Consider the following 26006-nt stretch of genomic DNA (forward strand, 5'->3'; position numbering starts at 1 on the left):
CCCACCTTTTAAATCTACTCCTCATCTTTTTTTTCTCCAGTCCTGATGAAGGGTTTCAGCCCAAAACATCAACTGAACTCTTTTCCATAGATGCTGTCTGGCCTGCTGAATACCTCTAACATTTTGTGTGTGTTGCTTTGATTTCCAGCATCTACAGATTTTCTCTTGTTTGTGATTGAAGCTATATGCATATTTATTACATTTGAAAAATACTTGTCAGCCTTTATTTTGCCTTTATCTAGTGGCTGCCTTAGAGTGTGTGAGTAATTAGTTGAATTTTATCTACTCGTTTTTCACAAGCCAATGTTCGTAATGTAGAGCTGGTTCTAAGTGGACAATCCATGGGTACATGAGCTCTAGGGGAACCTCCCTTAATTACAGAGGGAAGGTTAATTAAATCATCCATTGTTCATTTTGGGTGCTGGAGTTCACAGGAGTGATTCAGTTGGAATGAAAGATATTCTCTGCTTTTTGGATACAGTAATCAGTAGAATCAGAATCAGGTTTATTATCACCAGCATGTGACATGAAATTTGTTAACTTAGCAGCAGCAGTTCAATGCAATACATAATCTAGCAGAGAGAGAAATAAATAAATAAAAACAATAATAAATAAACAAGTAGATCAATTACGTATATTGAATAGATTATTAAAAAATGTGCAAAAACAGAAATACTGTATATTTTTTTTAAAAAGTGAGGTAGTGTCCAAAGCTTCAAAGTCCATTCAGGAGTCGGATGGCAGAGGGGAAGATGCTGTTCCTGAATCACTGAGTGTGTGCCTTCAGGCTTCTGTACCTCCTACCTGATGGTAACAGTGAGAAAAGGGCATGCCCTGGGTGCTGGAGGTCCTTAATAATGGACGCTGCCTTTCTGAGACACCGCTCCCTAAAGATGTCCTGGGTACTTTGTAGGCTAGTGCCCAAGATGGAGCAGACTAGATTTACAACTTTCTGCAGCTTTTTTCGGTCCTGTGCAGTAGCCTTTTCGTATCAGACAGTGATGCAGCCTGTCAGAATGCTCTTCACAGTACAACTATAGAAGTTTTTGAGTGTATTTGTTGACATGCCAAATCTCTTCAAACTCCTCATAAAGTATAGCCGCTGTCTTGCCTTCTTTATGACTACATCAATATGCTGGGACCAGGTTAGATCCTCAGAGACCTTGACACTCAGGAACTTGAAGCTGCTCACTCTCTCCACTTCTAATCCCTCTATGATAGGTATGTGTTCCTTCATCTTACCCTTCCAGAAGTTCACATCAGCTCTTTTGTCTTACTGACATTGAGTGCCAGGTTGTTGCTGTGGCACCATTCCACTAGTTGGCATATCTCACTCCTGTATGCCTTCTCGTCACCACCTGAGTTTCTACTAACAATGGTTGTATTGTCAGCAAATTTGTAGATGGTATTTGAGCTATGCCTGGCCACACAGTAATGTGTATGCAGAGAGTAGAGCAGTGGGCTAAGCACACACCCCTGAGGTGCACTAGTGTTGATCGTCAGCGAGGAGGATATGTTATCACCAATCTGCACAAGTTGTGGTCTTCCGGTTAGGAAGTCGAGGATCCAACTGCAGAGGGAGGTACAGAGGCTCAGGTTCTGCAGCTTCTCAATCAGAATTGTGGGAATGATGGTATTAAATGCTGAGCTATAGTCGATGAACAGCATCCTGACATAGGTGCTTGTGTTGTCTAGGTGGTCTAAAGTCGTGTGGAGAGCCATGGAGATTGCATCTGCCGTTGACCTATTGTGGCAATAGGCAAATTGCAATGCGTCCAGGTCCTTGCTGAGGCAGAAGTTCAGTCTAGTCATGAGCACCCTCTCAAAGCATTTCATCACTGTCGACGTCAGTGCTACTGGGCGATGGTCATTAAGGCAGCCAGCTCACATTATTCTTCGTAGGCACTGGTATAATTGTTGCCTTTTTGAAGCAGGTGGGAACTTCTGCCCTTAGCAGTGAGAGGTTGAAAATGTCCTTGAATACTCCCGCTAGTTGGTTGGTACAGGTATTCAGAGCCTTACCAGGTATTCCTTCGGGACCTTCTGCCTTGCAAAGATTCACTCTCTTTAAAGGCAGTCTAACATCGGCCTCTGAGACAGAGATCACAGGGTCATCAGGTGTAGCAGGGATCTTCACAGCTGTAGTTGTATTCTCCCTTTCAAAGCTGGTTTAGAAGGCATTGAGTTCATCTTGTAGTGAAGCATCGCTGCCATTCATACTACTGGGTTTTGCTTTGTAGGAAGTAATGTCTTGCAGTTCCTGTCAGAGTTGCCGTGCATCTGATATCGCCTCCAACCTCATTCGAAATTGTCCCTTCGTCCTTGAAATAGCCCTCCACAAATCATACCTGGTTTTCTGGTACAAGCCTGGGTTGCCAGACTTGAATACTACAGAACTAGCTTCAGCAGATGACGTACCTCCTGGTTCATCCACGACTTTTGGTTTGGGAATGTACCGTAAGTCTTTGTAGGCACACACTCATCCACGCAGGTTTTAATGAAGTCAGTAACAACTGCAGCATACTCATCCAGATTCAAAGACGAATGCCTGAATACAGTCCAGTCCACCGATTTAAAGCAGTCCTGTAGGCGCTCCTGTGCTTCCCTTGTCCAAACCTTCTTGGTCATCACTGCTGGTGCTGCAGTCTTCAGTCTCTGCCTATACTCAGGGAGTAGAAATACAGCTAGGTGATCAGACTTCCCAAAGTGAGGGTGTGGAATAGCACGGTAGGCGTTCTTGATGGTGGTGTACAATGGTCCAGTGTGTTGCTTCCTCTGGTATTGCAAGTGATCTGTTGATGGTAATTGCTTAGTGATTTTTTTTCAGACTGGCCTTGTTAAAATCTCCCAAAACGATGGTGAAGGCATTATTAGGGTGCGCTGTTTCGTGCATGTTGATCCCATTGCTCAGATCATCTAAAACCTGCTTGACATTGGCCTGAGGTGGAATGTAAACTGCTACCAGAATGATCCCAGAGAACCCCAGTAGAATGAATTTTGTGATCTTTTTACTCTTCATCACTTAGAAAAAAGATAAAGTGAAATTTCTCACAGAAATTTGAGTTCCATACTTCATCCTCAGTACATTGTCATTGAGATAAGCTTGCCACAGTAGCTTTTAATGTATTTTAAGCATGGATTCTCAGAAATTCACCATGAAGTTTTGTGAAATCGGTGTATATTTCAGCAAATAAGGTTATAGTTATTTAGCTCTTGTTTATGCAATTTAAGGATATGTAACAAATATGCAAATTCATACAAGTGGAATATTAATTAAATCATTTAGTTGGAGTTTGTAATTTTGCATCATTTCATTCACCATTGATGTCACAACTGTACATTTATGTAAAAACATACAGGAAAGTGCAGAGATCGACGTGGATGCAGATCAGGATCGTGTTGATGAAGGGACCGAACCTGAACTTCAGAACCTCCCAGCATCTGATGAAGAAGCAGAAAGTCAGAAAGAGGTGATTTTTCATTTACTGCCTAGCATGAGACTATTGTCCCTAGACCTCTTCACCACCAAGCTCCCTATTCCCTGTGTCAAATTTCCTTTCAGATGTGTTGGAGATTGTATTTGTAGAAACTAGATCCTAACATTTTGCACGTGATACTTAAATTTAGAAAGTTGATATCAAAAGAAATAGGATTTTCTTCCAAATTTATGGAAAATTTGGAAAGGAGTTTTGTACCACTCATTGCAAAGAATGATTATGTGCTGGACTGGAACAATAACAAGAACTGACCTCAGTGGTTGGGAAAATGTTAAGAGTCAATTGTTAAGGATGAGGTGATGGAGTAATTGGTGACACAGGACAAGATAGTATAGAGTCAGCACGGTTTCCTTCAGGGAAAATCCTGCCTGATGAACCTGTTGGAACTCTTTGAGGGGATTACAAGTAGGATAGTTAAGGGGGCTGCAGTGGATGTTGTATATTTGGACTTTTTTAGAAAACTTTTGACAAGGTGCCACACATGAGGCTGCTTACCAAGTTGAGAGCCCATGCTATTACAGGAAAGTTATGAACATGATTAGAGCATTGGCTGATTGGTAGGAGGCAGTGAGTGGGAATAAAAGGATCCTTTTCTGGTTGGCTGCCAGTGACTAGTGGTGTTCTGTGCGGTTGGCATTAGGACAACTTCTTTTTGTACTGTATATAATTGATTTGGTTGATGGAATAGATGGTTTTGTTGCCAAGTTTTCAGATGATACAAAGATTGGTGGAGGGGCAGGTAGTGTTGAGGAAACAGGTAGGATGCAGAAGGACTTGGACAGATTATGAGAATGGACAAGAAAGTGGCAAATGAAATACAATGTTGGAAAATGCATAGTCATGCACTTTGGTAGTAGAAATAAATATGCAGACTATTTTCTAAATGGGGAGAAAATCCAAAAATCTGAGATGCAAAGGTCTTGGGAGTCCTTGTGCAGAACACCCTAAAGGTTAACTTGCAGGTTGAGTCAGTGGTGAGGAAGGCAAATGCCATGTTAGCATTCATTTCAAGAAGTCTGGAAAACAAGAGCAAGGATGTGATGCTGAGGCTTTATAAGGCACTGTTGAGGCCTCACCTTGAGTATCGTGAACAGTTTTGGGCCCCTCATCTTAGAAAAGATGTGCTGACAGTGGAGAGGGTCCAGAGGAGGTTCACAAGGGTGATTCCAGGAATGAAAGGGTTATCATGCGAGTAACGTTTGATGGCTCTGGGTCTGTACTCTCTAGAATTCAGAAGGATGAAGGGGTATCTCATTGAAACCTTTCAAATGTTGAAAGGCCTAGACAGAGTAGATGTAGAAAGGATGTTTCCCATGGTGGGAGGGTCTAGGACAAGAGGGCACAGCCTCAGGATATAGGGGTGCCCTTTCAAAACAGAGATGCAGAGAAATTTCTTTAGCCCAAGGGTGATGAATTTGTGAATTTGTTGTCACATGCAGCTGTGGAGGCCAGATCGTTGGGTGTATTTAAGACAGAGATTGATAGGTTCTTGATTGGACATGGCATCAAAGGTTACGGGGAGAAGGCCGGGAACTGGGGTTGAGGAGGTGAAAAAAAAGGATCAGCCATGATTGAATGGTGGAGTAGATTCGATGGGCCAGATGGCCTAATTCTGCTTCTATTTCTTATGGTCCAAGTCAAAAATTCTTCCTCGGGTCACTTATTCTTAAGAAGATAACAGAGTAAAACTGATAATCTGGTGCCTAAATGTTTGGAAATCCCAATGCCTTGGCATCTGGTTTAACAGGGTCCAGTTTTCTGTGCTTCATTTAAACTCTTCATGTACACTGGACATTGGTTATGGTATTGTGTAACAATTTTTTGAGAAAAGAGCTATAGTATAAATGTGTTGCGGTATTAACAGTAATATCTAATATTGGGAAAATCTCTCAATTCCAGCACCACTAAAGTATCGAGGGTTCTGGATTATCCAAGTTTTACCCAAGTTCATCATTTCTTTGAATCCATTGAAGAAAAACATCAACAAACATTATTTGAGAAATACCCTTCCAATGATTTGTTCACTATACAATAATGAAAATAATAAAAAAGAAATCACCAATTTCGCTCTAAAGGCTGATTTATACTTGTGCGTCAAATTGATGCCGTAGGTACGGCGTAGCCGTGAACCCTATGTGGATCCCTACGCCGTAGCCTGACGCGCACCTCTCCCAAAATGTAACTACATGTCACGGCAACGCAAACCGCAACAACTGTGATTGGTCGGCTTAGTAGGATCGCATTTCCTCCTACGCTGCAATAGCTTCCCATTGGGCGACTGAAGGGCAGGGAAGGAACTCTGGCTGTAATGCTCTCCATAATGCTTTGCAGACCTCCGAAATTATGGAGGACACATTTTGCTTTTGCGAAAAAAGACGCTCGCTTTAAACTTGTTTACCCCGAGAAAGACTACCATGACCATGAAGCCTTGCACGGGCAGGTGTGTGCACATGCGCAACGTGTGAATGCATGACGTGTATGTGCGCGAATTGCAGAGCGACGCAGACACACCAACACACAAGTATAATTGCTCACAACGGCGTTGCCCACTTGCGGAGGCTACGGCGCAAGCTTAACGCACAAGTATAATTCAGCCTTAAGTGTAAACTATTCTCTAACGTTTATGATTCTTCACTGCCATTTACATTACCTCGGAGCAGGAAATTTAAGTATTTGCCGACATAAATGATTTCCCCAGAATTAAATCCTGTTCATCTTTATTAAACACACTGACAGTAAACAGCACAATTAACTCAGGAGGCCGTGTCTGACTCATCCAACTTCCAAATTGTAAACTGCCTTTTGCTCTTGGCTGAGTTGAGACATATGCTGTGTTTCATTTCTTTTATTTCTTTGATGCTTAACTGAAATATCTACAGTGTTTGGTGTCCACATGAACTTCAATAAATATCACACCTCACTTTTTCCTGACTAACCACGTCACCTCTCGTGTTGAAATTAATTCACACCAAGTAACCAACATACTTGTGACAAGTGTCTTCATTTCTGCTGGGAGGTGATAAATGCCCCTTGGGAGCTACCAAATAAAACATTGAAAATTGTTATGAAATGGTACACAGAGTAAACTATATTAGACAAAAATTATTTCATGTAAAATGGTTAAATCCATAAACTTTGTTTTTGGTCTTTGTTTTGAAATCCTATGACAAGGTAAGTCACTTTTTCCTTTGTCATTTACATATTTCTATTTAACTTAGTGTAGACAAAGTAGTAGCTTATCATTCAGTTGCAGCTACTGAATAGACTTCACTGACCTCTTTTTTTGATGATTTATAACTTGCAAATGCAGAAACAAAAGGTGCTGTTTGAACAAAGCCACGTAAGAAGTGAACCCAGAAGCTTGCTTGATTCAGACAGTCGTGATGTTCAGCCTCCAACCCCAGATAAGTTAACTTCTGACAAAGAGGCTGATGATATTGACATCGATTCCAATGACGAAAAGTTAGAAGTCAGAGGTAAAAGTGAGAGTGATGCAGGAAGTGGTATTCTGATGAAACCTGGGCACCTGGGACATGCAGTAGTGATTGACGAAGCTGAAAGTGAAGAAATTGGAGCAGAAGATAGTCAATGCTACTCAGTTGATGGAACGTCAAAACTGTCTGAGGCTGGAGATGTAGACTTGAAGTCTGAGCACAAAAACAAGAGAGACCCTAAACTGAATTCTGCTGCTGAACAGCCAGTTTTTGAAGCAGATATCGATAAATACAATGGACCAAGTGAAAAGAAGACTGTCATGTCTTCGAAGAACCCTGATGAGTCGTGTAATCCACTTCAAAAGGTATGATTCATAGCAAATTTATTATCCATGCTCTGTAGTATTTGGAGGATATTTATGGCTGTGGACCATGCTATTAACATGCAAATTAGCTTGAGCTTATTCTTAAATGCTTATTAAAATACGTTAGCTCTTTTAGTTTTCAACTGAAGTCATATTGACTGAGCTGAAAAAGGACAATTATTTTCAGTTATGTAAAACCCAGTTTGTAGACAAGTATTTACTCCTTAGTGCACTTGATGAGGTTAGTAAATTGATTCTGTCCTTTAAATTAGACTATCATCCCCACACTGCCTATACTAATCTGAATGATGGAAACTAGACCATTCATTTGCACAAAGCTCTGGAATCTATCTGAAAACCAAAAGAACTGTGCCAATAATGGGAAGACTAAAACTAAAAATCTATCATAAATAAGTTTATAATATGCATTTAATGAATCTGCATTCATAGGGCAGCATGGTAGCGTAGTGGTTAGCACTGTGCTTTGGAGTACCAGTGACCTGAGTTCAGTTCCCACCGCTGTCTGTAAGTAGCTTGTACGTTCTCCGTGTGACCGTGTGGGTTTCCTCTAGGTGCTCCAGTTTCTCCAAAGGCTGCTGGTTGGTAGGTTAATTGGTCATTGTAAATTGTCCAGTGTTAAATCGGGGATTGCTAGGCAACATGGCTCAAAGGGTCTATTCTGCGCTGTATCTTAATTAATTAATTAAACGATATTACTATTGTTCCTATATTTAGATCATTGCTTTGTATTGTTTCATCAATGTTAAAGTCATACATGATGGCCTAGCTAATGACAGCCACATTTCATTTCATTTAAAGGACTCAAATGGCCATAGCTAATGTTATCTACTGCAGCATCACTCTGATATCTCACTTAAGTGTGCAGGGTGCATTCCTAGGAATGAGAATGCTGATAGAATCAACACTAAAACATTTGTTATAGCATTATAGAGCAATGCATTACTGATATTCCTGCTGTGTCAGGCAACTGGTAAGGTGTCCTGTCCTCCCCATTGCTGCACATGGCTATATTGGGAATTTGGTGTGAATCTAGCAATAAATGCATGGAAGCTGCCTGTAAGGGCTGCTGTTGTGTGTAGGTGTTCACTACTGTGAAGTGGGGCACCTGGCCAACAAGGTGACTACAGACCATTGCTGGGTACTAAGCAACGTCACCTTGTTTTGAAACAACCTTGGTCTGATGGACTCTTTCATCAGTTCAAAGTTCAAACTAAACTATGACTGGAGTCTTGGGGTTGGAGGCCTGTCTGTGTGTGTTAGTGGGTGGGAAGGTGGTAAAGGGACTTATTTTGCTGCTGTTGTCCTGTTTTATTGTTGTTGGTACTGCTTGTGTTGTTCTGAACGTTTTGGACATTGGCACTGGAATGTGTGGTGACACCTGTGGGCTGCCCCCAGCACATCCTTAGGTGTGCTGGTTGTTAATGCAAATAATGCATTTCACTGTATGTTTCCATGTACATGCAATTAATAAGCACAAATCTAAGTTTATTATCAAAGTACACGAATGTTACCATTTACTACTGTGAGATTGATTTTCTTGCAGGCATTTACAGGAAAAAAGAAATACAATAGAATTTATGAAAATCTATACATAAACAGATAAACACTGACAAACAACCAATGTGCAAAAGAAGACAAACTGTGCAGATAAAAAATAATACCAAGAACATTAGTTGTAAAGAGTCCTTGAAATAATCTGTAGGCCATAGATCAGTTCAGAGTTGTGGTGAGTGAAGTTATCTATGACCTGGAAGCTGACATCTTCCCATTTCTTTGGCTGCATAGCTCTCCCCAGTCCAGAGTTTTCTGTAAGGTAAATGAAAATCAAAAAGAAAATACTGCAAATGCACAAAATCTTACAATTAAACCACAAAATGCTGAAGATGGAGAAGGTTAGCAACTTTAAATTCCTGGGCATTACTCTTTCAGAGGACCTGTCTTGGACCCAGTATGTAAATACAATTGTGAGGAAAGTACGGCAGTGCCCCTACTTCCTTAGGAGTCTGTGGAGATTTGGCATGATATCAAAAATTTAGACAAACTTCTATAAATGTGTAGTGGAGAGTGTATTGACTGGCTGCATTACGGCCTGGTACGGAAACACCAATCCCTTTGAATGGAAAATCCTACAAAAGGTAGTGGATCTAGCCCAGCCCATCATGGGTAAAGCCCTCCCAGCAATTGAGTACATTTACATGAAACGTTGCTGTAGAAAAGCAGCATCTATCATCAGAGATCCCCACTACCCAGGCCATGCTCTTTTTCCACTGCTGCCATCAGGTAGAAGGTACAAGAGCCTCAGGACTCACTCCACCAATTTCAAGAACAGTTACTACCCCTCAACCATCAGGCTCTTGAATAGAAGGGGAGAACTACACTCAACTTCACTTGCCCCATCCTTGAAATGTTCCCACAACCAATGATCTCACTTTAAGGACTCTGTACCTTGTTATTTCATCCTCATTATTTATTTGTATTTGCATTTGCATAGTTTGTTGTCATCTATACTCTGGTTGAACTGTTATTGATCTTGTTATAGTTGCAATTCTATAGATTTGCTTAGTATGCTCACAGGAAAATGAATCTCAGGGTTGTATATGGTGACATATATGTACTTTGATGGTAAAATATACTTCGAACTTTGAAATACTCAACAGGCTCTAAAAGTAATCCGGGAAATTGTAGGCCGCTAAGTTTGATATCGGTAGTAGGTAAATTATTGGAAGGAGTACTAAGAGATAGGATCTACAAGTATTTGGATAGACAGGGACTTATTAGGGAGAGTCAACATGGCTTTGTGCGTAGTAGGTCATGTTTGACCAATCTATTCGGGTTTTTCGAGGAGGTTACCAGGAAAGTGGTTGAAGGGAAGGCAGTGGATGTTGTCCACATGGACTTCAGTAAGGCCTTTGACAAGGTCTCGCATGGGAGGTTAGTTAGGAAGATTCAGTCGCTAGGTATACATGGAGAGGTAGTAAATTGGATTAGATATTGGCTCAATGGAAGAAGCCAGAGAGTGGTAGTGGAAGATTGCTTCTCAGAGTGGAGGCCTGTGACTAGTGGTGTGCTACAGGGTTAAGTGCTGGGTCCATTGTTATTTGTTATCTGTATCAATGATTTGGATGATAATGTGATAAATTGGATCAGCAAATTTGCTGATGATACAAAGATTGGAGGTGTAGTGGACAGTGAGGAAGGTTTTCAAAGCTTGCAGAGGGATTTGGACCAGCTGGAAAAATGGACTGAAAAATGGCAGATGGAGTTTAATGCAGACAAGTGTGAGGTATTGCACTATGGATGGATAAACCAAGGTAGAACATACAAGGTAAATGGTAGGGCACTGAGGAGTGCAGTAGAACAGAGAGATCTGGGAATACAGATACAAAATTCCCTAAAAGTGGCGTCACAGGTAGATAGGGTCGTAAAGAGAGTTTTTGGTACATTGGCCTTTATAAATCAAAGTATTCAGTATAAGAGTTGGAATGTTATGGTGAGGTTGTATAAGACATTGGTGAGGCCGAATCTGGAGTATTGTGTTCAGTTTTGGTCACCAAATTACAGGAAGGATATAAATAAGGTTGAAAGAGTGCAGAGAAGGTTTACAAGGATGTTGCCGGGACTTGAGAAACTCAGTTACAGAGAAAGGTTGAATAGGTTAGGACTTTATTCCCTGGAGCGTAGAAGAATGAGGGGAGATTTGATAGAGGTATATAAAATTATGATGGGTGTAAATAGAGTGAATGCAAGCAGGCTTTTCCCACTGAGGCTAGGGGAGAAGAAAACTAGAGGACATGGGTTAGGGGTGAAGGGGGAAAAGTTTAAAGGGAATGTTCGGGGGGGGGGCTTCTTCACACAAAGAGTGGTGAGAGTGTGGAATGAGCTGCCAGATGGAGTAGTAAATGTGGGCTCACTTTTAACTTTTAAGAAAAACCTGGACAGGTACATGGATGGGAGGTGTATGGAGGGATATGGTCCAGGTGCAGGTCAGTGGGTCTAGGCAGAAAAATGTTTCGGCATAGCCAAGATGGGCCAAAAGGCCTGTTTCTGTGCTGTAATGTTTTATGGTTCTATGGTTCTAGGTCAGGTTGCATCAGTGGATAGACAAACAGAGTTAGTATTTTAGGTTGACCTGAAAAATTAATTCTGCCTTTGTTGTCAGAGGAGCAGCCTGACCTGAGTATTTCTAGCATATATTGTTTTTAATCTCTACAATAACAAGCTCAGCAGTTGGTAACCAATAGTGAGTTTGTTAGCATGGACAAATCTCATGACTGGGGAGAGCTATGCAATCATACTAAGTGAAAGGGAGACAATATCTCTTGTCACGTTCAGAAAATCAGGTTTAATATCACTGGCATATTTCATGAAATTTTGTTGTTTTTCAGCAGCTGTTCATATATAACCATATAACAATTACAGCATGGAAACAGGCCATCTCGGCCCTTCTAGTCCGTGCTGAACTCTTACTCTCACCTAGTCCTACCGATCTGCACTCACCCCATAACCCTCCATTCCTTTCCTGTCCATATAGCTGTCCAACTTACCTTTAAACGACAACATCGAACCTGCCTCAACCACTTCTGCTGGAAGCTTGTTCCACACAGCTACCACTCTCTGAGTAAAGAAGTTCCCCCTCATGTTACCCCAAAACTTTTGCTCTTTAACTCTCAACTCATGTCCTCTTGTTTGAATCTCCCCTACTCTCAATGGAAAAAGCCTATCCACGTTAACTCTATCTATCCCTCTCATAATTTTAAATACCTCTATCAAGTCCCCCCCCAACCTTCTACATTCCAAAGAATAAAGACCCAACTTGTTCAACCTTTCTCTGTAACTTAGGAGATGAAACCCAGGTAACATTCTAGTAAATCTTCTCTGTATTCTCTCTATTTTGTTGACATCTTTCCTATAATTTGGTGACCAAAACTGTACACAATACTCCAAATTTGGCCTCATCAATGCCTTGTACAATTTCAACATTACATTCCATCTCCCATACTCAATGCTTTGATTTATAAAGGCCAGCATACCAAAAGCTTTCTTCACCACCCTATCCACATGAGATTCCACCTTCAGGGAACTATGCACCATTATTCCTAGATCCCTTTGTTCTACTGCATTCTTCAATGCCCTACCATTTACCATTTATGTCCTATTTTGATTAGTCCTATCAAAATGTAGCACCTCACACTTATTAGCATTAAACTCCATTTGCCATCTTTCAGCCCACTCTTCTAACTGGCCTAAATCTCTCTGCAAGCTTTGAAAACCTACTTCATTATCCACAACTCCACCTATCTTAGTATCATCTGCATACTTACTTATCCAATTAACCACCCCATCAGTTCATTAATGTATATGACAAACAACATTGGACCCAGTACAGATCCCTGAGGCACACCACTAGTCACCGGCCTCCAATCTGACAAACAGTTATCCACCACCATTCTCTGGCATCTCCCATCCATCCAATGCTGAATCCATTTTACTACTTCAAAATTAATACCTAACGATTGAACCTTCCTAACCAACCTTCTGTGTGGAACCTTGTCAAAGGCCTTACTGAAGTCCATATAGACAACATCCACCAATTTACCCTTGTCAACTTTCCTATTTAATTGCAGTACAGAATAAATCAGCTATATATAATAAGAAATGTGTGTGTTAATATAAATTAAGTGGACTTTCCAGCGGGGCGCTCATGGAGTGAGCTGTATTTTGGCGTTGCTCCATACCTTTATCTTTTTTACATGTAACCACTCTTATTTACTTTACCTATACCTACACTAAATGATTTATACTACAAATATATCTTTGAACTTCGACTTTTACTTACTGAAAATGCATACCAGAAGACGAGAAGTTAAAAACGGAAAGGGCTCCAGCGGGAACGGAAAAAAAGATGGTGATCCTGAAGCATCGAAGGAAGCTCCACTAACTGCTGAAGCAATGAAGAATCTCCTGGACGATACAGTTAATCAAAGACTTGCCGTAATTGAAGGTGTGGTGAAGACGACTTAAGATGACCTTAAATGGTTCAGACGTGAAATCGATCAACAACAAATTAGAATCGCGGAACTAGATGAAGATGGCCGCAAAAGGGATTGAAAAATGGAAGCTCTTGAAAAAAATTTAACTTTGGTAACTCAACAGTTGGAGCGTTATAAATCTAAGACTATTGATCTTGAAAATCGCTCTCGATGACAGAATCTGCAAATAATCGGTTTTCCTGAAGATGTTGGGACAGGAGATCCTACTAAATATTTTACTAAATTGTTAGCGGATGTGTTTGGTCCAGGTATATTGGAGGAACCCCCACTGTTAGACCGCACACACCGCTCTTTACGTTTTAAACCAGCAAAACTGGCCAGACCAAGGCCAGTCATCATTCGGTTTCATTATGTTCATGATAAGGAACAAGTGATTCGAGCTGCTCGGCAGAAAGACATGATTGAGTTTCAAAGTTTTAATTTTCAAATTGTCGAAGATTACAGCCAAGAAGTATTGAAAAATCGGATGGCTTTTAAACCATAGATGTCAGAATTTTATCGTCGGGGCTATAAAATAGCGTTACTGTTCCCAGCCTGTATGAGAGTTGTTATGCTGGACAATTCTCGTCGCTTGTTCAAAACTCCGACCGAAGCTCAAGGTTTTCTCAACAATCTGTCTCCCTCTGTTGAGGACTAATTAATGCATTTTTTTTCCTCGCCTTTGATCTGTTTTTCATTTCCTTTCTTTTTTTAAAAAAAGTTAATATTTAATTTGTAAAATTAGAACTTTATATTCTGAGGGTTTTTGCCTTGATCTAGTAGTGTAGGTGCATTCTATATTTTTAAATAATAGTATGCTTTTTTGTAAGTGGTTTTGAATATCTCACTTTCAATATTTTTTCTTCTTGAGAGTTATTTAGTTACAATTTTAATGCTTGTTTTCCTTTTTTTTGAAACTTACTGGAGAAGTATTATATTTTAAGATGGTGGATTGTTTTTTTCTTCTTCCTAGAATTCTCTCTTTTTTTCGTGTCACTTCCGATCATGTATATACGAAAAACTAATAACATGAACTGGCGCTTGATTGATCTTTTGTTTTGAAATATGAGTAAGAAGTAACTATTTTATGTTTGTGATTGTTGTAATCTTTTCCTTACCTTTATAGTAACTTTTTTTTCCACTTTTTTGAATATGGGTGGTATTTCTTATGATAAACATATTTCTTTTGGGTTGCCTTCTGGAAAGATGGGGTTAGAGTTAGCTGTAGATTTAGCATTAACCACTTTCTGGCTTTTTTCCAGGATTTTGCGGGAGGAGGGAGGTACTTTTGTTCATATTTTTAATTTACTTTTTCTTTTTAAATGGGCTGACCTGAAACTACCAAAATGTCCGAAATGTCATAACTTCCGGTTCCTCTTTGGGCCTTTCTTCCTCTTCCAGGGTCATGAGTTTGTACTCTGGTTAACCCTTTACATACCTTATGCTCGAGTTCAGTACGATGGATAAGGTTATTAATTTGGTTTCTTGGAATACAAATGGTTTAAACCAACCGATTAAACGGAAGAAAATTTTTAAAGTATTCCATAGGATGAATGCTCACATTATCTTTGTACAAGAAACTCATGTCCAGAAAGAGGATAATCAGCGTTTTTTTTTAGGTTTTGGAAGGAAGAACAGTACCACTCGAATTCACAGGCCAAAGTAAAAGGCGTTTCTATTTTTATAGATCTGTCAATTTCATTTCTGCACCATGAGACGGTTTCAGACCCGAATGGCAGATTTTTGTTAATTACTGGTTTGTTATTTAACAAAAAGGTTGTTATGCTTAATGTTTATGCCCCAAACGTTGACTGTCCCGATTTTTTTTAACAATCTCTTTACATCTCTTCTTAATTTAAATAATTATATGTTGATTATGGGTGGAGATTTCAACTGTTGTTTAAATCCTTTGATGGATAGATCCATGTCCAATCAAGTACTTCTGAATAAATCAGCTACCCTTGTTAACTCTTTTATGACTGACTCTGAAATCTCAGAAATTTGGAGATTCTTGCATCCAAATGAGAAAGGGTTCTCATTTTTTTCATTTGTATATAATCACTATTCAAGAATTGATTATTTTCTTATCGATTCTTGATTAATTCCACTTGTTACTGGTTGCAAATATGATTCCTTTGCTGTTTCTGATCATGCGCTGTTGCAACTATCTATTAAGTCAAGGGATACATCTACTAGTTGTAGACGACGGCGATTTAATATCACTTTGCTTCAAGATTTGGATTTTATCAAGTTTATTGAAGAACAGATTTTTTTCTTCACAACGAATTCTACAGAGGATATTTCCAGTGGGACACTATGGGATACTTTTAAAGCATATATTCGTGGACAAATTATTTCATATACTGCTGGATTAAAAAAGCGAACTAATAATGAAGTACTGAAACTGGTTGACAAGATTAAAGAAATTGACAAGAAATATTCTATAGCCCGTAATCAGGAGCTTTACAAACAGAGAGTTGAACTTCAAATGGAACTTAATCTATTACTATCATCTTCGATTGAAAGTCAGTTTACAAAAACTAAGAGTCAATTCTATATACATGGTGATAAAACTGGGAAACTATTGGCTAATCAATTGAAATTGGCCTCGGTTAAGCAACAGATTGTTAAGATTCGTAAATAAGATGGCACTTTGATGGATGACCATGACGAGATAAATAAATCCTTTCAAGGTTTTTATACCTCCTTATATCAATCAGAATTTCCTGATGACTCCACTATAATGCATGAATTTTTAAAGAAGTTGAATATTCCAAAATTATCATCTAATGGACGTTTAAAACTAGATGTACCTATTACGGTAGAGGAAATAAAAAATGCTATTCTTTCAATGAACTCAGGTAAAGCACCTGGCCCAGATGGATATACAGTAGAATTTTTAAAATTTTTCTCTATTACACTGACTCCTTGGCTATGTAGAATTTTTAAGGATGCAGTATCTATAGATAAATTACCACAATCTTTTTATCGAGCTTCTATTTCTCCTAATTCTTAAAAAGGATAAGGATCCTACTGAATGTGCATCTTCTAGGCCTATATCTCTGTTGAATGTGGATTCTAAGATTTTTTCTAAAATATTGGCAATGAGATTGGAGAATGTTTTACCTCAAATTATTTCTGCTGATCAGACTGGATTTATTAAAAATCGTTACTCTTTTTTTAATATTAGGAGATTAATGAATATTGTTTACACTCCTTCACCCAGAATTCCAGAATGTGTTATTTCATTGGACGCTAAGAAAGCCTTTGACAGAGCTGAATGGACATATTTATTTAATACCCTTGAGAAATTTAATTTTAGTCCAATATTTATATCTTGGATTAAACTGATATATCTTGCTCCTTTGGCTTTGGTATTTACCAATAATCAAAGATCTCCCCTTTTTCATCTATTCCGTGGTACTAGGCAGGGCTGCCCTCTTAGTCCACTACTATTCGATATTACTTTGGAACCGCTACTATTGCTATTCGTGACTCCCCTAATATATTTGGCATCACCCATGGAAATGAGATACATAAATTATCACTATATGCAGATGATTTACTATTATATATTTCTAACCTGAGGAAATCTATTCCGGCAGTATTAACCTCTACTGACCTCTACCTTGCCGAGGCACAGCGACAACTCACGGATACCTCCTCTTATTTACCCCTCGATCGTGACCCCACTAAGGAGCACCAGGCCATTGTCTCCCACACCATCACCGACTTTATGCGCTCAGGGGATCTCCCATCCACTGCTACCAACCTTATAGTTCCCACAGCCCGCACTTCCCGTTTCTACCTCCTACCCAAGATCCACAAACCTGGCTGTCCTGGCCGACCTATTGTCTCAGCTTGCTCCTGCTCCACCGAACTCGTTTCTGCATACCTCGACACGGTTTTATCCCCCCTTGTTCAATCCCTTCCGATCTATGTTCGTGACACTTCTCACGTTCTTAAACTTTTCGATGATTTTAAGTTCCCTGGCCCCCACCGCTTTATTTTCACCATGGATGTCCAGTCCTTATATACTTCCATCCCCCATCAGGAAGGTCTCAAAGCTCTATGCTTCTTTTTGGATTCCAGACCTAATCAGTTCCCCTCTACCACCACTCTGCTCCGTCTAGCGGAATTAGTCCTTACTCTTAATAATTTCTCCTTTGGCTCCTCCCACTTCCTTCAAACTAAAGGTGTAGCTATGGGCACCCGTATGGGTCCTAGCTATGCCTGCCTTTTTGTTGGGTTTGTGGAACAATCTATGTTCCGTGCCTATTCTGGTATCTGTCCCCCACTTTTCCTTCGCTACATCGACAACTGCATTGGCGCTGCTTCCTGCACGCATGCAGAACTCGTTGACTTTATTAACTTTGCCTCCAACCCTGCCCTCAAGTTTACCTGGTCCATTTCCGACACCTCCCTCCCCTTTCTAGATCTTTCTGTCTCTGTCTCTGGAGACAGCTTATCCACTGATGTCTACTATAAGCCTACTGACTCTCACAGCTATCTGGACTATTCCTCTTCTCACCCTGTCTCTTGCAAAAACGCCATCCCCTTCTCGCAATTCCTCCGTCTCCGCCGCATCTGCTCTCAGGATGAGGCTTTTCATTCTAGGACGAGGGAGATGTCTTCCTTTTTTAAAGAAAGGGGCTTCCCTTCCTCCACTATCAACTCTGCTCTTAAACGCATCTCCCCCATTTCACGTACATCTGCTCTCACTCCATCCTCCCGCCACCCCACTAGGAATAGGGTTCCCCTGGTCCTCACCTACCACCCCACCAGCCTCCGGGTCCAACATATTATTCTCCGTAACTTCCGCCGCCTCCAACGGGATCCCACCACTAAGCACATCTTTCCCTCCCCCCCTCTCTCTGCATTCCGCAGGGATCGCACCCTACACAACTCCCTTGTCCATTCGTCCCCCCCATCCCTCCCCACTGATCTCCCTCCTGGCACTTATCCATGTAAGTGGAACAAGTGCTACACATGCCCTTACACTTCCTCCCTTACCACCATTCAGGGCCCCAAACAGTCCTTCCAGGTGAGGCAACACTTCACCTGTGAGTCGACTGGGGTGATATACTGCGTCCGGTACTCCCGATGTGGCCTCTTATATATTGGCAAGACCCGACGCAGACTGGGAGACCGCTTTGCTGAACATCTACGCTCTGTCCACCAGAGAAAGCAGGATCTCCCAGTGGCCACACATTTTAATTCCACATCCCATTCCCATTCTGACATGTCTATCCACGGCCTCCTCTACTGTAAAGATGAAGCCACACTCAGGTTGGAGGAACAACACCTTATATTCCGTCCGGGTAGCCTCCAACCTGATGGCATGAACATCGACTTCTCTAACTTCCGCTAACGCCCCACCTCCCCACCTCGTACCCCATCTGTTACTTATTTTCATGCACACATTCTTTCTCTCACTCTCCTTTTTCTCCCTCTGTCCCTCTGAATATACCTCTTGCCCATCCTCTGGGTCCCTCCCCCTCCTTGTCTTTCTTCCCGGACCTCCTGTCCCATGATCCTCTCGTATCCCCTTTTGCCTATCACCTGTCCAGCTCTTGGCTCTATCCCTCCCCCTCCTGTCTTCTCCTATCATTTTGGATCTCCCCCTCCCCCTCCAACTTTCAAATCCCTTACTCACTCTTCCTTCAGTTAGTCCTGACGAAGGGTCTCGGCCTGAAACGTCAACTGCACCTCTTCCTACAGATGCTGCCTGGCCTGCTGCGTTCACCAGCAACTTTGATGTGTGTTGCCGGCAGTATTAATATTGCTTGCTCAGTTTAGTAGTTTTTCTGGTTATAAATTGAATCTAGGTAAGAGCGAACTTTTTCCATTAAATATGCAGGTTCCCATTTATAGATGTTCTCCATTTAGAGTGACTACTGACTATTTTACTTATTTGGGAGTTAAAATTACTAAGAGACATAAGGATCTATTCAAGTTCAACCTTTCACCGTTAATTAATCAGGTTAAACAACTGATTACTAAGTGGTCCCCATTGTCTCTATCACTGATTGGCTGAGTTAATGCTATTAAAATGATTATTTTACCTACATTTTTATATTTATTTCAAACAATACCAATTTTTATTCCTAAATCCTTTTTTGATACTATTGGTTCTAAAATTTCTTCTTGTATATGGCAGAACAAAAATCCCAGATTAAGTAAAACATATTTACAGAAGTCCAAGAAAGATGGTGGTTCAGCACTGCCTAATCTAAGATTTTATTATTGGGCAATTAATATTCGATATTTAATACTTTGGTCGCAAGATTGGAATATAACTCCAAGCCCATATTGGGTAAACCTTGAAGGCTACTCTGTACAGGTGTTCTCTTTAGCTTCCATTTTAGGAACTTCACTTTTTTTTGTACTATCTAAATTAAATAAACAAATGGTTAATCCAATAGTTAAACATACATTACGAATATGGTTTCAATTTCATAATTTTTTTGGTTTGAACAAATTTATATTATCAAGCCCTATTATATCTAATTTTTTTATTAACCCTCAGTTATGGACCAAGCCTTTTTGATATGGAAAATGAAAGGTATAACATGTTTTCATGACTTATTTCTGGATAACTGTTTCATGTCTTTTGAACAGTTATCTAAGAAATTTGATTTGCCTAGATCCCATTTTTTTAGGTATTTACAAATAAGAATTTTTTTAAATACTATGTTGCCTACCTTTCCGACCTCATACCCTACTGATATCATCCTACAAAATTTTAGGTTTAAATCCTCTTCAGAAGGGATTAATAGCATCTATCTATGATATAATTATGAAATTACAGCCAGGTATATCTGTTAAAATTAAAAATGAATGGGAAAGGGAACTTCAACTTTGCTTGCCTATAGAGAAATGGGATAAAAAATTTTCAGTTAGTCAGTACTTCCTCTATATGTGCTAAACATACATTAATACAATTTAAAGTAGTGCATAGAGCCCATATGTCTAAAGATAAATTAGCCCGTTTTTATTCCCATATAAACCCTATTTGTGATAAATGTCACTCTGAAGTGGCTTCTTTAACTCATATGTTTTGGTCCTGTCCTCTTTTGGAAAAATATTGGAAAGATATTTTTGATATTATCTCAACAGTTCTGTGTTTTGATTTACAACCCCATCCTATTACGGCAATTTTTGGATTGCCAATGGTAGAACATAGATCTTTATCTTTTTCAGCCTGTCAGATGATTGCATTTGTTACTTTAATGATCTATTTTATTGAACTGGAAGGAGACCAATCCTCCTACTACATCCCAATGGTTTTCCCAAACTATATTATGTTTAAATTTAGAAAAAATTAGAAGTGATATTTTTGATCCTTCGGTTAAATTTGAAGAGACTTGGAAACCATTTATTCAACATTTTAATATGATGTAATTTGACCTTTCCGAATCCTTCTTATTAACTTAAAATATATGAATAGAGGAGTGGAGTTGAGGACATTACTGAACGTGTTGGATTTAAGATATTGGTCTAGCCTTGTTTTGTTCCGTTTGCTTTTTCAGGTTTAGTATTTAGTTCTTTTTTTTGTTTCTCTTTGGGGTTTTTCTTTGTATTTTTTTCTTTTTATTTCATTTTTCTCTATGACTAATTACATCATGAGTTTGGAAGTCTATTATACCTGTGTTATCTGAAGTCTTTTCTGTATAAGTTTATTAACAATAAGATTATTCCAATCTCTTTGTATCAACGTTGTTATTTTGTTTATAACCTTGGAAAAATTAATAAAAAGATTTAAAAAGAAAGAATATAAATTAAATGGTGCAAAAAGAGAGCAAAAAAACAAAAAAGGGAGATGGTGTTCATGGATTCATTGTCCATTCATAAGGAAGTTTCAGTGGGAGGTGATAAGGAAGACTGTTAGGATCCAGGTGGTCTGTCAACACTTGGAATTCAGTCACAGTGCAGCCTTGAGCTCCGCTTCTCAGCACATGATAGCTGTATCACTTGCCACAACTGTCCTCTTAGGCAGCCCAGCCTCTCCACAGCCTGGAGAGATGCAGTGCTGGAGTCGTACCAGCAGAGAGCAAGGATTTGGGTGAAGTTCCCAGTGTAGCAGCGGGGGGACAGGGTTGCACCAGGTTCCACAGCCTGGAGAGATGCAGTGCTGGAGTTGTACCAGCAGAGAGTTCAACTTGCCCCATTATAGGATGGATGTCGAGGCTTTAGAGAGGGTGCAGAAGAGTTTTACCAGAAATTTGCCTGGATTAGAGGGCATATGCTACAACAAGAAGTTGGACAAGCTTGGGTTGTTTTCTATGGAGTGGCAGAGGCTAAGGAGAGGTTTGTAAAATTATGAGAGTGCATAGACAATATATTTTCCCAGGGTTGAAATACCTAATACCAGAGGGCATGCATTTAAGGTGAGAGGGGTAATTTCAAAGGAGATGTGAAGGACATTATTTTTTATATAGAGAGTGATGGGTGCCTGGAATGCCCTGCTTGGGGTGGTGGTATGAGCAGAGACATTAAAAAACGTTTAGAGAGGTACATAGATGTGAGGAAAGTGGAAGTGGACATTGTGTAGGCAGAGGGGATTAGTTTAGCATTTGAATACTAATTTAATTGATTAGGCACAACGTTGTTGGCTAAGGAGCTTGATCCTGTGCTGTGCTGTTCTATGTTCTATGTTCAAACAAAGACTGATCATCATCAATGTGCAAATACAAAGTTTCATTTAATCCTGGGAGGATTGTGGTAGAAGTTTTTTTTAATAAACATTAGAAAATGGTTATTAGAAAACATCTAATGGGTGCCATGGTAGCGTGGTGGTTAGCGCGACATTATCACAGCTCAGGGCATTGAAGTTTGGAGTTTAATCCCGGCATCCTCTGTAAGGAGTTTGAACGTCTTCCTCCGGGTGCTTTGGTTTCCACCCACAGTCCAAAGATGAACCAATTAGTAGGTTAATTGTCATTGTAAATTGTCATGTGATTTAATTTTCCACACATAGACTGGGAAGCCCATACTGTAAATGGGCTGGATGGTTTGGAGTTTGTAAAATGTGTGCAAGATAGGTTTTTGCAGCAATACATAGAGGTACCAACTAGAGAAGGGGCAGTGTTGGATCTCCTGTTAAGGAATGAGATAGGTCAGGTGACGGAGGTATGTGTTGGGGAGCACTTCGGGTCCAGTGATCACAATGCCATTAGTTTCAATATAATTATGGAGAAGGATAGGTCTGGACCCAGGGTTGAGATTTTTCATTGGGAAAAGGCTAACTTTGAGGAGATGCAAAAGGATTTAGAAGGAGTGGATTGGGACAATTTGTTTTATGGGAAAGATGTAATAGAGAAATGGAGGTCATTTAAAGGTGAAATTTTGAGAGTACAGAACCTTTATGTTCCTGTTAGGTTGAAAGGAAAGGTTAAAAGTTTGAGAGAGCCATGGTTTTCAAGGGATATTGGAAACTTGGTTCGGAAAAAGAGAGAGATCCACAAAAAATATAGACAGCATGGAGTAAATGAGGTGCTTGAGGAATGTCAAAAGAATCTTAAGAAAGAAATTAGAAAAGCTAAAAGAAGATATGAGGTTGCTTTGGCAAGTAAGGTGAAAATAAATCCCAAGGGTTTCTACCGTTATATAAATAGCAAAAGGATAGTGAGGGATAAAATTGGTCCCTTAGAGGATCAGAGTGGACGCCTATGTGTGGAGCCAAAAGAGATGGGGGAGATTCTTAACAATTTCTTTTCTTTGGTATTCACTAAGGAGAAGGATATTGAATTGTGTAAGATAAGGGAAACGGGTAGGGAAGTTATGGAAACTATGATGATTAAAGAAGAAGTAGTACTGGAGCTTTTAAGGAATATAAAAGTGGATAAGTCTTCGGGTCCTGGCAGGATATTCCCTAGGACATTGAGGGAAGTTCGTGTGGAAATAGCAGGGGTTCTGACAGAAATATTTGAAATGTCATTAGAAACGGCGATGGTGCCGGAGGATTGGCGTATTGCTCATGTTGTTCCATTGTTTAAAAAGGGTTCTAAGAGTAAGCCTAGCAATTATCGGCCTGTGAGTTTGACGTCAGTGGTGGGTAAATTGATGGAAAGTATTCTTAGAGATGGTATATATAATTATCTGGATAGACAGGGTCTGATTAGGAACAGTCAACGTGGATTTGTGCGTGGAAGGTCATGCTTGACAAATCTTATTGAATTTTTTGAAGAAGTTACTAGGAATGTTGGCAAGAGTAAAGTGGTGGATGTTGTCTATATGGACTTCAGTAAGGCCTTTGACAAGGTTCCACACGGAAGGTTAGTTAGGAAGGTTCAATTGTTAGGTATTAATATCAAAGTAGTGAAATGGATTCAGCAGTGGCTGGATGGGAGACGCCAGAGAGTGGTGGTGGAAAACTGTTTGTCAGATTGGAGGCCAATGACGAGTAGTGTGCCTCAGGGATCTGTACTGGGTCCAATGTTATTTGTCATATATATTAATGATCTGGATGTTGGGGTAGTAAGTTGGATGAATAAGTTTGCAGATGATACTAAGATAGGTGGAGTTGTGGATAATGAAGTAGGTTTTCAAAGCTTGCAGAGAGATTTAGGCCAGTTAGAAGAGTGGGATGAAAGATGGCAGATGGAGTTTAATGCTGATAAATGTGAGGTGGTAGGACTATTCAAAATAGGATATACATGGTAAATGGTAGGTCATTGAAGAATGCAGTAGAACAGAGGGATCTAAGAATAATGGTGCATAGTTCCCTGAAAGTGGAATCTCATGTGGATAGGGTGGTGAAGAAAGCTTTTGGTATGCTGGCCTTTACAAATCAGAGCATTGAGGAAAGGAGTTGGGATGTAATGTTGAAATTGTACAAGGCATTGGTGAGGCCAGATTTGGAGTAGTGTGTACAGTTTTGGTCACCAAGTTATAGGAAAGATGTCAACAAAATAGAGAGAGTACAGAGAAGGTTTACTAGAATATTACCTGGGTTTCAGCACCTAAATTACAGAGAAAGGTTGAACAAGTTGGGTCTTTATTCTTTGGAACGTAGAAGGTTGAGGGGGGACTTGATAGAGGTATTTAAAATTATGAGAGGGATGGAGTTGACGTGGATAGGCTTTTTCCATTGAGAGTAGGGGAGATTCAAACAAGAGGACATGAGTTGAGAGTTAAAGGGCAAAAGTTTAGGGGTAACATGAGGGGAATCTTCTTTACTCAGAGAGTGGTAGCTGTGTGGAACGAGCTTCCAGCAGAAGTGGTTGAGGCAGGTTCGATGTTGTCGTTTAAAGTTAAACTGGACAGCTATATGGACAAGAAAGGAATGGAGGGTTATGGGGTGAGTGCAGGTCGGTGGGACTAGGTGAGAGTAAGAGTTCAGCATGGACTAGAAGGGCCTGTTTCCATGCTGTAATGGTTATATGGTTAAATCAGGGGTTGTTGGGTGCACAGCTCGAAGGGCTGGAAAGCCCTATTCCATGCAGTATCTCAATAAATAAATAAATTTGTTTTGAAAGAATAGTAATTTCCTATATCTTAAATAATTTAATTTTGTCCACCAATATAAAGACACTTGATTTACTTCAGATGTCATCTTTTGAGACAATTTTAAAGTCAAGCTGCCTACTTAATTCTTGTAGCAAATGTTCCTAGGGGCAAGATGCTTCACAGTTGTTATTTTCTTGTATTATTCATTTCAAACTTTTCTGCTGTGAATTGCTGTATGTGTGAAGTGTTATTGAGGGCTACGGTGATCTTGAACCAACTTGACCAGGATTTGAGAATACAGGGGCTGAGAAGAGGGTGAATTCTGTGTCAAAATAAGTGCAGAGTTAGTTAAAGAAGAATGTTTAAATTAACAAAGATGAAAGGAAAATAAAAACTATTTTACTAAGTTTCTAATTGAAGGAATAATCCCCTTTCATTATTTGTTTTTGATTTTTCTGCTTGAGAGCATGTAAAAAGAAAGCATTGCATGTTCTCTTAATTACTTGACTTTCTATGGTGAGTTTAATAGACAATGTGGAAATGTCAGCAGATACAAAGTTGGTTGCATAAGTGGTTGGTCAGTATCCCGACTTTCTTCCATAGAGGTAAAATTTGTGAAGCTAACTAGATTAGCTTTCCTTTTTTTTTGGCATGTGCATGCGTGCATGATGTTGGCAGGACAGTGTCTTTTTCATGCTTTTACAAGGCGCGGAGTGAGAGAGAGACTGTGTAGCACGCCACTCCTCACACAGACATTTCGCAGTATTTTCCCTTTATTTTTACGAGGTCGAGTTGCGATCTCGACGTTCAACCCGGCACGGATGGAAAGCGTACTCGGGAGCGGCCCTGACTGGATTTGAACCCGGGAACCTTCATTCCAGAGTCCGGCACTGATGTCATTGCACCACCAGCCGGCCTTAGATTAGCTTTCCTGCCTTTATAAAGCTAACAGGAAAGCAGCACAAGTACTCTATCAACGTGCAGCAACTCGCCAATAACTGATTACCTTTTCCTTCCCACAAATTGCTCGTCATTTTGCATATGAATAACAGCAAGAGTTGTTCACGTGCAATTATTAATTTCAACATGTGCGAGCGCTTGCAGTAAAATGGCGGCGTATTCAAGGAACAAACCTGTAGCAAAAATTACACCCCCTCCCCTTCGCAGTACCCCCTGATAATCTGCAGGATTCAGTAGCATATTTTCTGA

At 40.0% G+C, this 26006-nt stretch overlaps 1 protein-coding gene across 7 annotated transcripts in view; it reads left to right on the forward strand.

Annotated features, from left to right (window-relative positions):
* The window catches only part of LOC134340740 (centrosomal protein of 164 kDa-like), a 315206-nt gene that overhangs the window by 153887 nt on the left and 135313 nt on the right, over window positions 1–26006 (forward strand). For all 7 annotated transcript variants that reach the window (XR_010016618.1, XM_063038209.1, XM_063038210.1 and 4 more), the window contains 2 exons: window positions 3360–3470; window positions 6808–7296. Coding sequence is in view for 6 of the 7 variants with exons in the window: in XM_063038209.1 (XP_062894279.1) it covers window positions 3360–3470; window positions 6808–7296 (600 nt within the window). In the remaining variant the exon portion in view is untranslated. The remainder of the gene's footprint in view (window positions 1–3359; window positions 3471–6807; window positions 7297–26006) is intronic.

The sequence above is a fragment of the Mobula hypostoma genome, chromosome X2 (assembly GCF_963921235.1).
Source record: "Mobula hypostoma chromosome X2, sMobHyp1.1, whole genome shotgun sequence".
NCBI classification, from domain to species: domain Eukaryota; kingdom Metazoa; phylum Chordata; class Chondrichthyes; order Myliobatiformes; family Myliobatidae; genus Mobula; species Mobula hypostoma.